Source organism: Chiloscyllium punctatum, chromosome 3 (assembly GCF_047496795.1).
Source record: "Chiloscyllium punctatum isolate Juve2018m chromosome 3, sChiPun1.3, whole genome shotgun sequence".
NCBI classification, from domain to species: Eukaryota; Metazoa; Chordata; class Chondrichthyes; order Orectolobiformes; family Hemiscylliidae; genus Chiloscyllium; species Chiloscyllium punctatum.
The window spans coordinates 41,315,916-41,330,243 of record NC_092741.1 but is presented as its reverse complement, the minus strand read 5'-3'; the positions used below and the strand labels follow the sequence as shown (position 1 = coordinate 41,330,243).

Below are 14,328 nucleotides of genomic sequence, written 5' to 3'. Positions count from 1 at the left end.
CCACCGCGCTCACCACCACCCAACCACCCACCCTCCAACACACCTTGCCTAGTTTCAACCCATCAAAAATTGATACAACATTTAATTCAGCCACAGCTTTGAATTACTGAAATTACAGATTTTTCTTTCCTTTTTCCAGAGCCTACTGATAATTTCATTTGGAACATCTCATATCGAATAGATTTTTTTGTTTCCCCAGCAGGTTTACTTACCCTACATTTATCACCAGTACTTGAGGGTCCCGTCACATTTTTGAACTTATGAACCTGATCTGAAAGCTGCATGACACAGTCATTGAAAAAGTGTTACTTAACTTTTCATTGTTTTAGCACAGTACTGTAGGGGGATGACAGCTCTGTTCCAACAGCAGCTTCTTGTTATATTTTAAAACTATTTTTTATTTAATTGTATGTTTTGTTACTCAGAGGCTGCTGTGTGGTAACTTATGTCCCCCAAAGTTTCATAAACCAATGATTACAGTTTTTAAAAATATTTTATTCTCGTTGTAACCTTTACCTGACTTTTGGATTGACTTGTAATTTAGATCTCTGTAAATATTTGCATCAAGAATGTAAAAGGACACCATGTGACCTGTACCTTTTACCCTCATAGAAGTGAAAATCATTTTGTTTCATAACAGAGATAACACACAGTTGTGCAATTTTCTGTTATCTTGTGGAACATGATAACTAAAACATAAATGGTACAGACTGCCTTCCATGAACGTTTTACAGATTTAAACTGAAATAAATTAGAAACTGTCCTTTCTCAAGGGCAACTGGGAATGGGCAATAAGTGTTGGCATTACCAGTGATGCACACATTCAAAAACAAATTTTAAGAAATCCCTTCTTAGAGTTTCTGCAATTATTTTGTTTTCCTTTGTGGTTACCTAATCTTTGAAATATATTCACTGTTAAATATTTCCTATATATAAGTTGTGAGCAGAAAATCTACTTATCCTCAAGAAAAACCACAACATCGTTATACAACAGGTTGGTGAGATTCATGTTCACCAGACTTTCTCAAGGTATGAAGGGCAAATGTAACTGAGTCGCTATAAAACTGAAAGGATTAACCTTGGTATGGATACCATGTATTTATAAATGTCTACATACTACAACTGAGCACCTAAACTTCTCCACTTCTCTATCCATGAGATCTGTTCAGTCATGGATTCAATGCACAGGTCCATGGAATAGTTCTCTCCAAACATGGATACCAGCCTGATGGCTTTGAGTAGATTGCTAATTAGAATTAAATTGATAACTTATTTTCTTGTTTACCAAGTTTACAGCTAAATACTGTAGTAAAGTGCTCCATTTTGAGATATGGCTCACCTTTACTTTCCTAAATCAGCCATACAGCTACAGGATCACTTGTAGAGCAGGCTGGCTCCACACAGATAGTTTCAATAACCCACAATTCACGCAATTAAAGTACAGCAGAAATTTTTTTTTGACAAGTGATTTGCTCTCAGAAATTTTTAATACATAAAATTTAGTCAATGGTTTCCTACAAAAGTGTATGTGTATGATTACATTAGATTCCCTACAGTGTGGAAACAAGTCCACACGGACCCTCAGAGTATCCCACCCAGACCCATCCCCTACTTTTATCCCTGACTAATGCACCTAACACTATGGGCAATTTTGAATATCTTAACCTGTTGAAGTCACAGCACCATTTTCTGGAAACTGTTATACTAATAGGATTAATTTACAGTGAGAACATCGGGCCCAGAATCTCCTTTGTCTTCTAGATTCGGAAGATTGTCCTGTGATGAGGGGCTGCTTGCTCTGATCATTACAAAACATGATTGAACAATGCAGATAAGGTGCTAACATGCAAACACAGATTAAAAGAATAGGAAAAAAGACAAGATAATCAAGAATTAATAAGAAACACTTTTAAGAAAGAAACATAATGCAGAAGATGGAACTTGACAGGGACATTATAGTAACTGAGTTAAATGCTGGCTGCGGAGGCATGGCTCATACTTGTATTAATCTTCAATTTATTTTGAAAAGATGTCAAAGTAATGCAAGGATTTATAAGTCGAAACAAATGGATGCAAAATTGAGAAAATGTGTACTGTAAGTTAAAAATTTTTTTAAATTTGTTTAACTTCTTGCTTACCCCCAACTCTTTAACTTTACCTTAGAAGTTATGAGTTTTACGAGAATTCTGGCATGGCAGCACTGTCATATGAACAGAGACTGGATGGGTCAGGACTATTTGCACATTGGAGTTTAGAAGAATGAGAGGGGATTTCAGGGTAGCCTACAAATTTCTAATAAGACTAGGCAGGGTAGACAGAGCAAGGGGTTTTGAAGAAGCAGTTGTGAAGAAGGGTCACTGGACCTGAAACTTTAACTCTATTTTCTTTGCACAGATGGTGCTAGACCTGTCTAGGTTTCTCCAGCAATTTCTGAGGTTACTGTCTAAGAATACAAGTTAGCAAGTTAGGCCATTTAGAGATTAGGTCAAATGTCTTCTCGGGCGGTGGGGTGGGTTGAGTTTGTGGAATTCTCTGCCTTAGAAAGTAGTTGAGGTCAAAACATTGAACGTTTTCTAGAGGAGTTAGATATAGTTCATCAGGCTAAAGTATCAAAGGGTACAGGGAGAAAATGGGAACACGTTGGGTGCTCAGTCCTCCTATTGAATGGTGCAGCAGACTTAAAAGACTAAATGACTTACTCCTGCTCTTGTTTACCAAGTTTCTACATTTCTTTCTTGCACTTGGTATATGAAAACTAGCCCATTTAGTCACTTTTCATTTTGGGATCTTCCATTGTTACTTCTGACTTTCAAGTGAAGTAATGCAGTACAATATTTCAGATAATAAACAATTTGCTTCTAGACCTTATAAAACAGCGTTCTCCAAGCAATAATAACACCTGCTATTTTGGACTGCACTGTGTTCTGCTGATTGGATGTTTATTTCTCTGGTAGGGGCCTATTTTCTGCTCAGCAGAGTTTTCTGCATTCTCCACCAGTGAAACATTAAGTAATCCAATTAGTTATTACAAAAATCCACTTTAATTAACAAACTAGAAATAACTTGGTGGATGTCTACAAATTACTGCTTGGCAATAGCATTAGGACACTGCAGAAAATGGTACAGAAGCAATGGGCAAGTCACATTTCACAAAGGCACAAGAGAAATGTCTACAAATGAGGCCAGGCAAAGAAGGGTCTCTATATTTGATATATTCACACACTCAGAGACATACAGGCAAGCTTGGGAAGAAATAGTGAAGTGGTTGAATGCAATTGCCAGGAATGAAAAAAAAACTTTGATGTTTCTAAGAGTTAATGCTGTTCCAGTAATAAAATAAATATAGAAAGACAAGGCTATATGGGCACTTCAGGTAATAAACTAGCAACAAACAGGAGCTGAGGAACATGAGTCTTACTTTTGTCCCCCGGGAAACTCAATAGCTTATGATATTGCAGCTGGCTCATTGATTCTAGAGAACAATGCTAAAATAATTATTATTACATTGAAATTGCTGAAAGTTTCCTAAGATATAAAAAGGTTAAAAGAGGTTCAATATTGTAGAAATTCATTGATATATTTACCAGGACCATCATATGACTTGGCTATACAGGTTCTGTCACCAAACTCATTAAGAGAAAGAACTACCACAACTATGAACCCAAGAGTACCATGCTAGCAACAGCACAGGGAGACTATACGATTACAATAGACACATTATCACCAGCTATGCAACACAAATACCCATGGCGTATTGTGAATATTGAACTACATCAGGACAGAGATGTAAAGCACCCTATTGGTTCATGTGATAACAAATAGATACTGTACACTATGAGTCATTGTATAGTGCAGCTATCTACTGGACAAAACCTCTTGGTTGCCTAAGATGTTAGAAGTAGGCAAAACAGACCTACAAACATGCAGTGGAGCATACCATGCAGTAATTGCACACTGACATGCATAATACACTGACCTTTTGCTTGACTGGAATTTACTATGGAGCATAATATGAAACGACCTTGTTGACAGTTTGCAATCTGAACTCACTGAGTGTTCAAACAACCTTAGTGAAAGATTGCAGAGTACACTGACACGTGCTTCTATAACATTGGAGCTGCAATGGAAATTGCTATGATTACGGTTGTTGGAGACACTAGGGAATTCTTTTGGCAAAATATATGCAAGAGGTTTCAAAACATTGGGCAATATTTGCACTCCACTGGGTCCTAACAAAGTTTAAGAATGTTAATTGGATGATCTTTAACCACTGTCATCAGTGAGATGGGCACCTTTCAAAATCCATAGAAATGATTTTAACATTTAAGACAAGGATCCTCTGGTTATTGTATATGGCTAAGACGGTATTGAATAATCTCTAAGCAGAAGTTCCAGCACTAGTTATAAGGTTGTCCTCCATAATTAGAGGCACTAAAACAATAGTATCAAAATTGTAATGGACTGGCACTCTAAATTCCATCACTATTATATATGATTTTTACTAAAATTATCTTAATACAGTCCCCTCTCTATTGGTAGTGCAACCAAAGGGGACACATGAAGATCACAATCAGCAATTCAATCACACATCATGGAGCAGTTAAAACTGAAATGGTCACATTTAGAATCTGCAAATATGTTGGGTCTAATTTTCATTTTGCATAAGAGAATGGCTTTTGAGTAAGTTAAAATTGGACCCAAAATTATTTAAAATATTAAAATGATTACTAGCTTATGATTATTCTCAATCAATCAAGAAACTGGATACTTTTATTCTTTGATACAACTGCGTTTTTTGAAAATTATTTGTAACTTTAATGTCTTTTAAGTGTGAAAATAAACCTATTGTAGTGTTTAAGCACAACCTTTTCCCCCAAATAAAAACAGGCTTTATTGTATTCAAACCATTTATTTTATCTTTCAGGTGACTTGGCCATGGCAATGGAAAAGGGAGAGAGTACTTTAAGCAAACTACGGATATTAAACTCCGATCTAGTCTCACCATGATGTCTGTCTCTCAGGAGGTTTGAGGTCCTCTTCATCCATAGCCATTCTTCTTCGATGGCAAGATTTATCCGTTTCAGATTATAATGTTAAGCAAAATCCATATGACATACTTTTCGCAATGAAAAATGTCCAGCGCCTCAGGAATGATGCAAAACCAAAAGATCAAATTTCTCTAATAACTCCTTTATATTTGCATACCTAGTTATATCGGTATTCAGCTCTATCCTCAGGCAATTCAAAGATGTCAAAATTTGTGTCCAACGGTGTAATTTTAGTTCCTCAAAAAGCCAATCAAGAAATGCTTCTTTCATTCAAACTAACAGAGACAATGTGGGCATGTGTTGACACTAGAGATTTAACAGAACCGAAGGAATTTATTTGATAAAGAAAGCACTTGCAATTGACATACACCACTGGATTGGCTGGCGGCACCCAAACCTTAATGGGAATGAACGGCTATCAATCCTCTGTAACTGTAATAAGTCTTCGCTATGTGGCTGTTTCACCACACAGCTTTCCATATCACGAAGTAACTCTCTCCACCTAACTAGAGGCGTTACATCATTATAGTAAAACACTACCTGAACACTAAATGGCAACAGGAAAATGGACTTGTGAAACACTCTATTGGTGCACAGGTGGCAAACATATATATTGTTTAGTGTGAATTATTAATTAAAGCAATTGTCTGGTAGATAAAACATTTCTAATGGCGTGCAAATGTGTAGTATCACTATTCAGCTGGAGTTACAAAAGAAGGAATCAAAATCTTTCTGCAACTATCTGATGTTGTTCCATGCTGTCCTGGTTAAGCTTCAAGCACAGAATTTCCAATCGGTAGAAGTATGTAATTCTCTGATAATTCAGTTTTGAACTGGATAATATTTCAGGATTAACTTTTCTTATTTGCTACCTCTGAATCAAATTTTCTTTAATCATTTCCAGATAAACAGCTAAAACTCTTAGCTGCCATGAGTACTGTATATCTGATTGGCATGCTCAACTACGTAAGTTAATTTATATTTAAATACACAGCAAATGGAAGCTGATTTATTCAAATGTAAACTACCATCAATAATTAGTTCAACAGATGATTTTAATTCAACAGCAGAAATTATTAAATTACGTCTTAAACGTTTGTCAGAAAACATATTATCATGAAAAATTGTTCTTACTGCCAAAATGTGCACTTTCCTAAGGTGGTAACATGCCTGCACATGAATACTCCTTTCATGATGGAGTAAGTTAATTTTGTGTCTGTTTGTGTGCAATGTTAGTTTGTTCAAAAAAATAGGCCTCAAATTCATTCCCTGAATAAATCTAAATCATAATGAAAGAGACAAGAATGTATTCCTCTTAAAGTGTACAAAAATCTTCTTTTATAACACTAAGAAATGATATGGAGGTATTCAAGCGGAATGGCTTTCCTCTTTAAATAATTCCCAAGATTAGGGAGGAATGTGATTTGGCCAGATCGGATTTTGAAAAACAATGCAAATCAAACTCAACCAATATCAAAATATGAATCCAGTCACATCAGTTGAGGTTGACTTCTTTATTGAAAAGTGCAGTACAGCAAAACTAACTTTCAAATGCATATTCTGCTGTATTTGAAAACAAGGAGCTTCTTAAATCCACCAGGCAGAAAGTCTTGGAACCACCCAATAGATAATGAAGTCTCCTGGTCCTTAGTCCTGAAGAAGGTAAACAAACTTTCCACCTGTAATCAGATGAAAGAGAACCATTTCAAAATTCTACATAGAAACCATTCTCCTCCTCTGCTTTCTGGCTGATTAAAATCTTGAGTATAAATGAGAATTGCATGGGTATGAAGTTGAAATAGAGCTAACTATGTTTCTAGTTTCAGCTAAACAATTCCCTGTTGCAACTGACACTGTTGCTAATTTACTAATGTAACTTATGTGTTTGACTTACTGCGTATAATTATACATGAAATATGTATCATCCAATGCTCTCCCTCAGACCCAGCCATGTCTGAATGAAGCAGGATGTGATAGTTTATATATTTAGCTGCTCAAATTTTTTTGAGCGAAGTGCAAAATTTAAACGGTCATAGATGACTGATATTGTGCTACACAGCACATTTCCTTCCAATCACCTACAGAACTGTGTTGATGAAATCCCAGGAATAGACTATATGAACACCTATTCAAATAATGCACATAGAAGCGTGTGCTATTAGAAGCCAAAGAAGACTTTTAAAAAAATGTAATACCAAAAAATGATGTGAAGGACATAGGAATGCTCCCTAGTAACTGGATCAAATGTATGCCTCAATCAAGATCACTAAACCAGATAATCTGGTCATTATTATATCAGCATTCGTGGCATCTTGCTGTGTGAAAATACCTGATGGATTTTCCACTTTAGAATAGTGACTATACTAGGAAGTATTTCATTGACTGCAAAGCACTTTGGGAATTCTAAGGTCAAACTCAGCACTTGCAAGTGCAAGTTCTTTCATTGCTTTAAAATTTGCGTGGCTGTTAAATAAATATGCGAAGATGCACATTATGTGCTAACATGAATGATGAATTCTGAAATAATTACTGTATCTCTTAGTTCTACAGAATTGATATTAGATGTGGATTCAAGTTTGATTTAGCAACGTATATAAGTGCATTTCAAAATTACCTGGGTTTAGTGCATTATCCTGATCATAATTTATTGTTTAAAATAAATGAATTGTTTATTCTCGTTGTATTACAAGAGCATGTTCTACCAAGACCATTTCCCAGTTATTCAATTTCCTAATCTAATCGTTGATTGTTGAAGCAAGAAAAAAGTTGGATAATCTATTTGGAAATATGCTTTGCTAAGTTTTTCATATTAGTCTCTAGTTTAATAGCTCATGTTTTATATTTGCTACAGGTCAGCCTTTTTAAGTAATGCTAAGTTGATCCCTATCACAAAAATGTACAATTCTTAAATTAAAATCTATTTATGTCCTAATTTATAGAGACGTTCTACTAAATCTTGCAATAAATTTTTAACATATCCATACAATTTATCTACATACCCTAACAAATGTTTGTGCAAGAAATTGATGAGGACATAATCAAATAAATTTTCAATTTTGGGTTTCCAATTGGCTAAAAAATTGCATTTAGCCAAACAAAATTCTATCTTGCCCCTCCTATCAAAACATATGGTGCAAGCAAGCAGAAACATCATTAATACTTATATAGCATCTTTAATGTAGACAAACATCTCACTGACCTTCTTAGATGCATCATCATAAAAATTGATATCAAATCAAGGAGGATCTTAGAAAAGCTGACAAATAAATATTGTGGCTGAAGCAATAGGATTTATACAGCACTTTAATTGTACAACTTGAGGCAGCTGAAAACATGGCTTCCAATGGTAGAACAAAAGGTGGGTGAAAGTGCATGAAAGACAGAAATTGGAATTTCATTGACCTGATTGTTGATAGAGGAGGTTAGTGAGATGACAGGGTGAGGCCATGAAATCAGAGTAAAGCAAAGGAAGTAATTTAAAGTTTGTTTCCAAAAGAAAAATTTGAAGTATAAAATTACACAGAGATATGGATAAATTAAGGAAATGAGAACATTTGGATTTCTATGTCGGTGAGAATGAAATCAAATCTTTGGACCCAGAAAGGATATAGCAGGGTACTTTCTAAATGTGAAAAACCAGAAACGATGGAGGACAAAATGACTTGGGCTCCCAGTACATTATAATTAAAATGTCATGAACAAGTACAGAAAATAATCAAGAACACTAATGAATGCTGCCCTTTGTATCTGGAAGAACAGAATACAAGAGAAAACACCTGGAGAACTGGGAGAAACTCTGGGCACCAGACCTGAGGAAGGATATATTATTTTGGTACACCATAAAAATCTATGGAGACATTACACAAACTAATTTATCCTGGAATTTAGAAAGTTGTGCAATGATTTGATCAAAGTTTTGAGAATATTAAGGCAAACATATAGGATAGATTATAAGAAATTATTCCTGCTGATTGGCATGCTAAGGCTGATGTAGGGATGGTTTAGTAAAACATTAATCCATCTGGAGAAAGGTTAGGGAAAAATATCCAAATGCAAAAGGGATTGGAGGTTTGAAGTTCTCTTCTGCAAATCACAATTGATCCTAGATTAATTGCTAATTTCAAAATTAATAGCCTGGGGCATTAAGAAAAAGGCACAAAGTCAGGATAGAGATCTGTCACAAATCTGCCATGATCTCTTTTCAAAGATGTAAGAGACTTCAAGGACTGTAAGTTCTACAGTAGTTCTTATCATAGACTTGTGAATGTGTCATGGTAATGCTCAAATATCTGTACCATCAGACTCTTACCTGTGTGCTGCTGCTGATGACAAATGGTCAAATCTTTGACCCAGTGTGATGCAGAATTAATTAGATTAGGAAAATATGTAAAAGTGAAATACTGCTGCAAATCTGAAATTAAAACAGGAAGTTCTGGAGAAACTCAGCATTCTGGAAGGATTACAATAAATTGTGCTAAAACAAAGTTAAATTAAAGTTAAGACAATATAAAATTAGCAAAGGCAAGAAAATGTTTCGGGAAATAAGAGACAATAGGCTGATAAAAATTTGTATTTTTATATAACTTCACTACTTTCATGTTTATATTTGTTGCTGTGTGACAAACTGAAACTTTGTGATTTCAGCTTCACTCCAGAGAAATATGCACATAATCTAGGCTGACAATTCAGAATATTGTTGAGGGAGTGCTGTACAATTGAGAGTATTTGTACAGCAGTTGAGGCATTGAATCAAGGTGCCCTCTACTTTCTCAGAGGGGCATAAAAGATCCCATACCACAATGTGATGAAAAGCAAGGGAGCTAGCTAATATTTAACCTACATCCAATATTCCAAAAGAAATGAATTATTTGGTCATTTTTTGTTTGGCTGTTTGTGAACTATACTGTACAAAAAACTAATATACTTCCGTGTTTTAGTAACTACACTTGCAATTAGATGGAGGTAAGGAATGAATTAGTGTCATTTATAAGGAACAATGTAATACATTACAAAGACAGTTCCTTTCTAAAATGGCTTTGTTTGAAAGAATCTGTTAGTTGCATGCTGAAAAGCAAATAATTTTACAATGATGATGCATTGTAGTCAATGTTGAGTGAATGTTCACTCAACATTGACTACAATGCATCATCATTGTAAAATTATTTGCTTTTCAGCATGCAACTAACAGATTCTTTCAAACAAAGCCATTTTAGAAAGGAACTGTCTTTGTAATGTATTACATTGTTCCTTATAAATGACACTAATTCATTCCTTACCTCAATCACTAATACACACATACATATATTAAACCATAAGCAGAGGATATTTTGTCCATCAGATCTACATACATTTTATCTACATTCAAGCCCAAGTTTAATCCTAAACTTTCAGTTGATTCTCCTGCTATTAAATATCATTTTCCTTTAGCTGATAAACAGGAATGCATCATTTTAATTTCACATGCAAACCATTTTCTACACAAAGGGAAAAATTAGAGAATTATTCTAAGTGATTTATTAGCTTCACCTTGTACCATCCTCATATCATTTCACTCACCAGTGGAAATTGTTTTTTCTATTTACCTTCTTAATCTTGGAAATCTCTACCAAATAACTTTTTAACTTCTGTTAGGCCTTCACTTTCTAAAACTACATTCAATGCTGCAAACTTTTATCTTGAGCAATAGCTAGTTAGTAATGCTTCACATTCAGAGATAATGAACTCTGGAGTTGAGGTGGGAGTCACTGGTTTTGACGTCAAGGCTGCATTTTCTAATGAGGACAGCCAGGTGGAATTTGCAGAATGTGAGTTCCCTAATTGTGGCTGTTAATCTGGTTCAATCAGGGAGCCCTGACTGACAGATATAACAGGAATGTCAGAGATTCTGTTCACTCTGAGAGCTAACTCTGAGGAAACTGGATCAGAGTCAAGGATTTTCCACATATCAATAAAGGGTGACTTGGTGACGGGATATGTCCTCTGTGGATCAATTTCAGTAGTGATAAGATTAAAAACGTGCTCTTGAAGAACTTTGCTCATAACAATCATCTTTGATTTGGGGTAAATATTTCTGGTATAATTCCATTATTTGGGAAACAACTTGTTTTAATCCTGCCGTCAAAGACTGGGCCCAGTATGTGGAAAGAATGCATTCTCTGTTCCGGGCAAATTACATTGGGGCAGATGAAAAGCAATGAGTAATTCTGACAGCTTGTGGACTTGCAGCTTTTTCAGTTATTAGGAGCCTAAAGTACCCAGAGGCAGCAGTTACTAAAACCTTTCAACAGTTGACAGATTTAGTTAAGGAATATTATGACCCCAAATCTCCTCTAATTTGGAGTTAAAAATCACATACACCAGATTATAGTCCAACAGGTTTATTTGGAAGCACTAGCTACCTGAAGAGCAGCACTCCGAAAGCTAGTGCTTCCAAATAAACCTGTTGGACTATAACCTGGTGTTATGTTACTTTTAACTTTATCCACCCCAGACCAACACTGGCTCCTCCACATCATGGCTAATTTTGAGTATTGGTTTTACTCAGCAATTTGAGAATCAGAGAAATCCATATTGGGATTTTTGACTCGGTTAAGATGACTGGCAGAGGCGTGTGACTTTGGTTTAACCCTTAATGAGATGCTGTGGGACAGTTTGATACTTGGGATTAAAGATGGAACCATGCAAAAGACTCTACTCGCTACAATTGAACTTCAGACAGGCACAACAACTGATTTTATCATTGGAAAACATGGCAAGTGGAGCATATGAGTTACAAGGTATTCAATGATGACTGTGCACCCTCGCCAGTCTGACTGAGCTTGGGGAATACCACTTGAGAGAAGGCAATTGCATAGCCTTACTCGGGACATGTACTGAACAAAGGGAATCGAGCCCACAGCAAAACCCCAAAAAACAAAGCCAAGCCTTGGCCAAACGGTAGAAACTTTCTTCAGGATTCAGGCCAGCAAGTCATTGTAGTCACGGCTAATACAAGACTCAAGACAATAAAAAGTATCCCTTCTAAGATATACACCTACTTGGGAGAAACATCTGGCTTGGAACAGTTAAATTGCCTAGTAACATCTAAATTAGAATCAATCAAAATTAAGTTCATCTGCCCCAATGGTCACCCAGTTCTCATGGAGATCAATACCAGTGTGGCCATTTCAGTGATCGCAGAACCAGTCTTTAACAAAATTCATTCTGGACTCCAACCCTTACCTTTGCACAAGACCTTGGCGACACTGAGCACCTATTTCAGATTAAGGGTACACAATTTCGATTTTGGGCTCTTATGAGAAGCAGCTGGTTCATTTACTAGTGCCTGTAGTAAAAAGCTTGGGCCCAAGCTTGATGGGGTGAAATTGGTTGAGAAAGATTCATCAAGATTGGCTTAACATTTTTCAATTAGAAAATGGCTGCCTGAGTGAAGTTCTAATTAAATACACAGAATTTTTTCAGGAAGGTCCAGGGACTATCCATGGAGCCAAGGCCACCTTATATGTTGATGAGGAAGAAAGTCGACAATTCTGCAAGACCCGTTTAATGCCATTTGCTTTACAGACAAAAGTAAACAGGCATAAGTCAAAACGTTGGAAAGCAAAGGCATCATCAAACCAGTACTGTTGGAAAATGGGCAGCACTAGTTGTACCAACTGGGAAGCTCGTCGGGTTGGTTCACCTTTGTGGGAATTTTAAACCAACAGTAAACCTCTTTTTGCAACTGGATAAATACCCAATTCCTCAAGTAGAGGATTTATACACAAATCTGGTAGGGGGGCTACGTTCCAGTGTTGGACATGAGCCATGTGAACTTGCAATTGCAGTCAGATGCGAATTGCCAGAAGTATGCTACAATTAATAACCATAAAGGTTTGTACCAATGTATGAGACTGCCATTTGGGGGTACAGTCAGCTTGTGCAATTTTCAGTGGATAATGGTGAACATTTCACAAGGTCTGCGCCAGGCAAGACCAACAAAGAGCACATAAAGAACTTGGACACAGTCATTAGGTATTTCTCCCAGGTAGGTGTATGCCTTAAAAAGGGACAAATGTGTGTTCCAGGTGCCCCAAGTGATCTACTTGGGCTACTGAGTCGACAAGACTGGGTTATAGGCATTGGAAGGATAAAGAAAGAATGATCAAGGATGCACTGGCTCCCATGTCTGTACCAGAGCTTAGGTCTTTCCTTAGATTGATGAGTTATTACGGAAATTTCATACATAATCTGGCCTCCATTCTGTCACCTTTGCATCAACTCTTAAAGAAACAGCATAGCTGCACCATAACTTTCAAAGAAGTGAAGAAACAGCTATCATTCTCTCAGTATCCCAAACCAACATGGTGATGATGATGGTACACTATGATTCCAAACTAAATCTGGTATTGACATGCGATTCCTCCCCATATGGCATCGGGAAATTAACTCATAGGTACAAACAGAGACCTCAAGGTGGTAGAGAGGGGGCAGTCCTTTTTCCAAAGACTCCAAAAGATCAAGTCCACTCCATCAGACCAAGTCAGCTAGAACCACTTGCATGCTGGATGGATGCTGTGTCCCAAGTGAAAAGGGAAGTCTAGAAAGGCAGGAAAGTGAATGATCCTCTGCACTCTGGAAAGCAAAGTGTCACTATCTCCTCTCTACTATCTCAATCACAGAGCCACCACTCACTTTAACTCTTTCACAGCACCCATATCTCACCAAATCCCACAAGCTATAACTCCTTACTGTAAGCATCATGTTAATGCAATTATTCTAACCAAACTTAGTCCCCTGAACCACTTCCTATTCACTTACCGAGGACAACTTACCATCTCTCTTGTTCCTACAAATTCAGTGTTGTTCCATGCACTTCCATCATACTCAATTCCTCCGTTTGTATCTTTGCAAACCAATGCCTCATCAGCATTCCACAGACTACATGTAATCCCAAAACTGCTTGCAATTGACTTGCAGAATTGACCTTGGTATTAAATGTCTGCCTAATGCTAATGGTCACAAAAACCCATCTAGTTCACTATTGCTCTTTAGAGACAATCTGCCATCCTTATCCAGTGTGGCCTTCATGTGACTCCGGACCGACAGTAATGAAGTTGATTCTTTCCTACTCTCTGATCAATAAATGCTGGCCTACCTAGTGAAACCTGCATCTCATGAGTGAACAAAAAACTCATTATGGCACTGGAAATCATGTGGCCCATCAAGTCTATGCCTGTGCTCCAAACAATTCCTCTGTTCTATCAGCATAATCCATTGCTTTATTTGCTCTAATGCCTAT

The 14,328-nt window shown here is 36.6% G+C and overlaps 1 protein-coding gene across 4 annotated transcripts in view; it reads right to left on the bottom strand.

Moving 5' to 3' along the window:
* Positions 1-14,328, bottom strand: part of slc22a16 (solute carrier family 22 member 16) — a 100,105-nt gene that overhangs the window by 44,234 nt on the left and 41,543 nt on the right. For 2 of the 4 annotated variants that reach the window (XM_072551922.1, XM_072551915.1), the window contains one exon: positions 117-6,727. The exons of 1 other annotated variant lie outside the window; for it this stretch is intronic. In XM_072551922.1, the coding sequence (XP_072408023.1) occupies positions 117-284 (168 nt within the window). In that variant the 5' untranslated portion in view covers positions 285-6,727. The remainder of the gene's footprint in view (positions 1-116; positions 6,728-14,328) is intronic. One more of the 4 variants, XM_072551930.1, reaches the window with a different exon arrangement.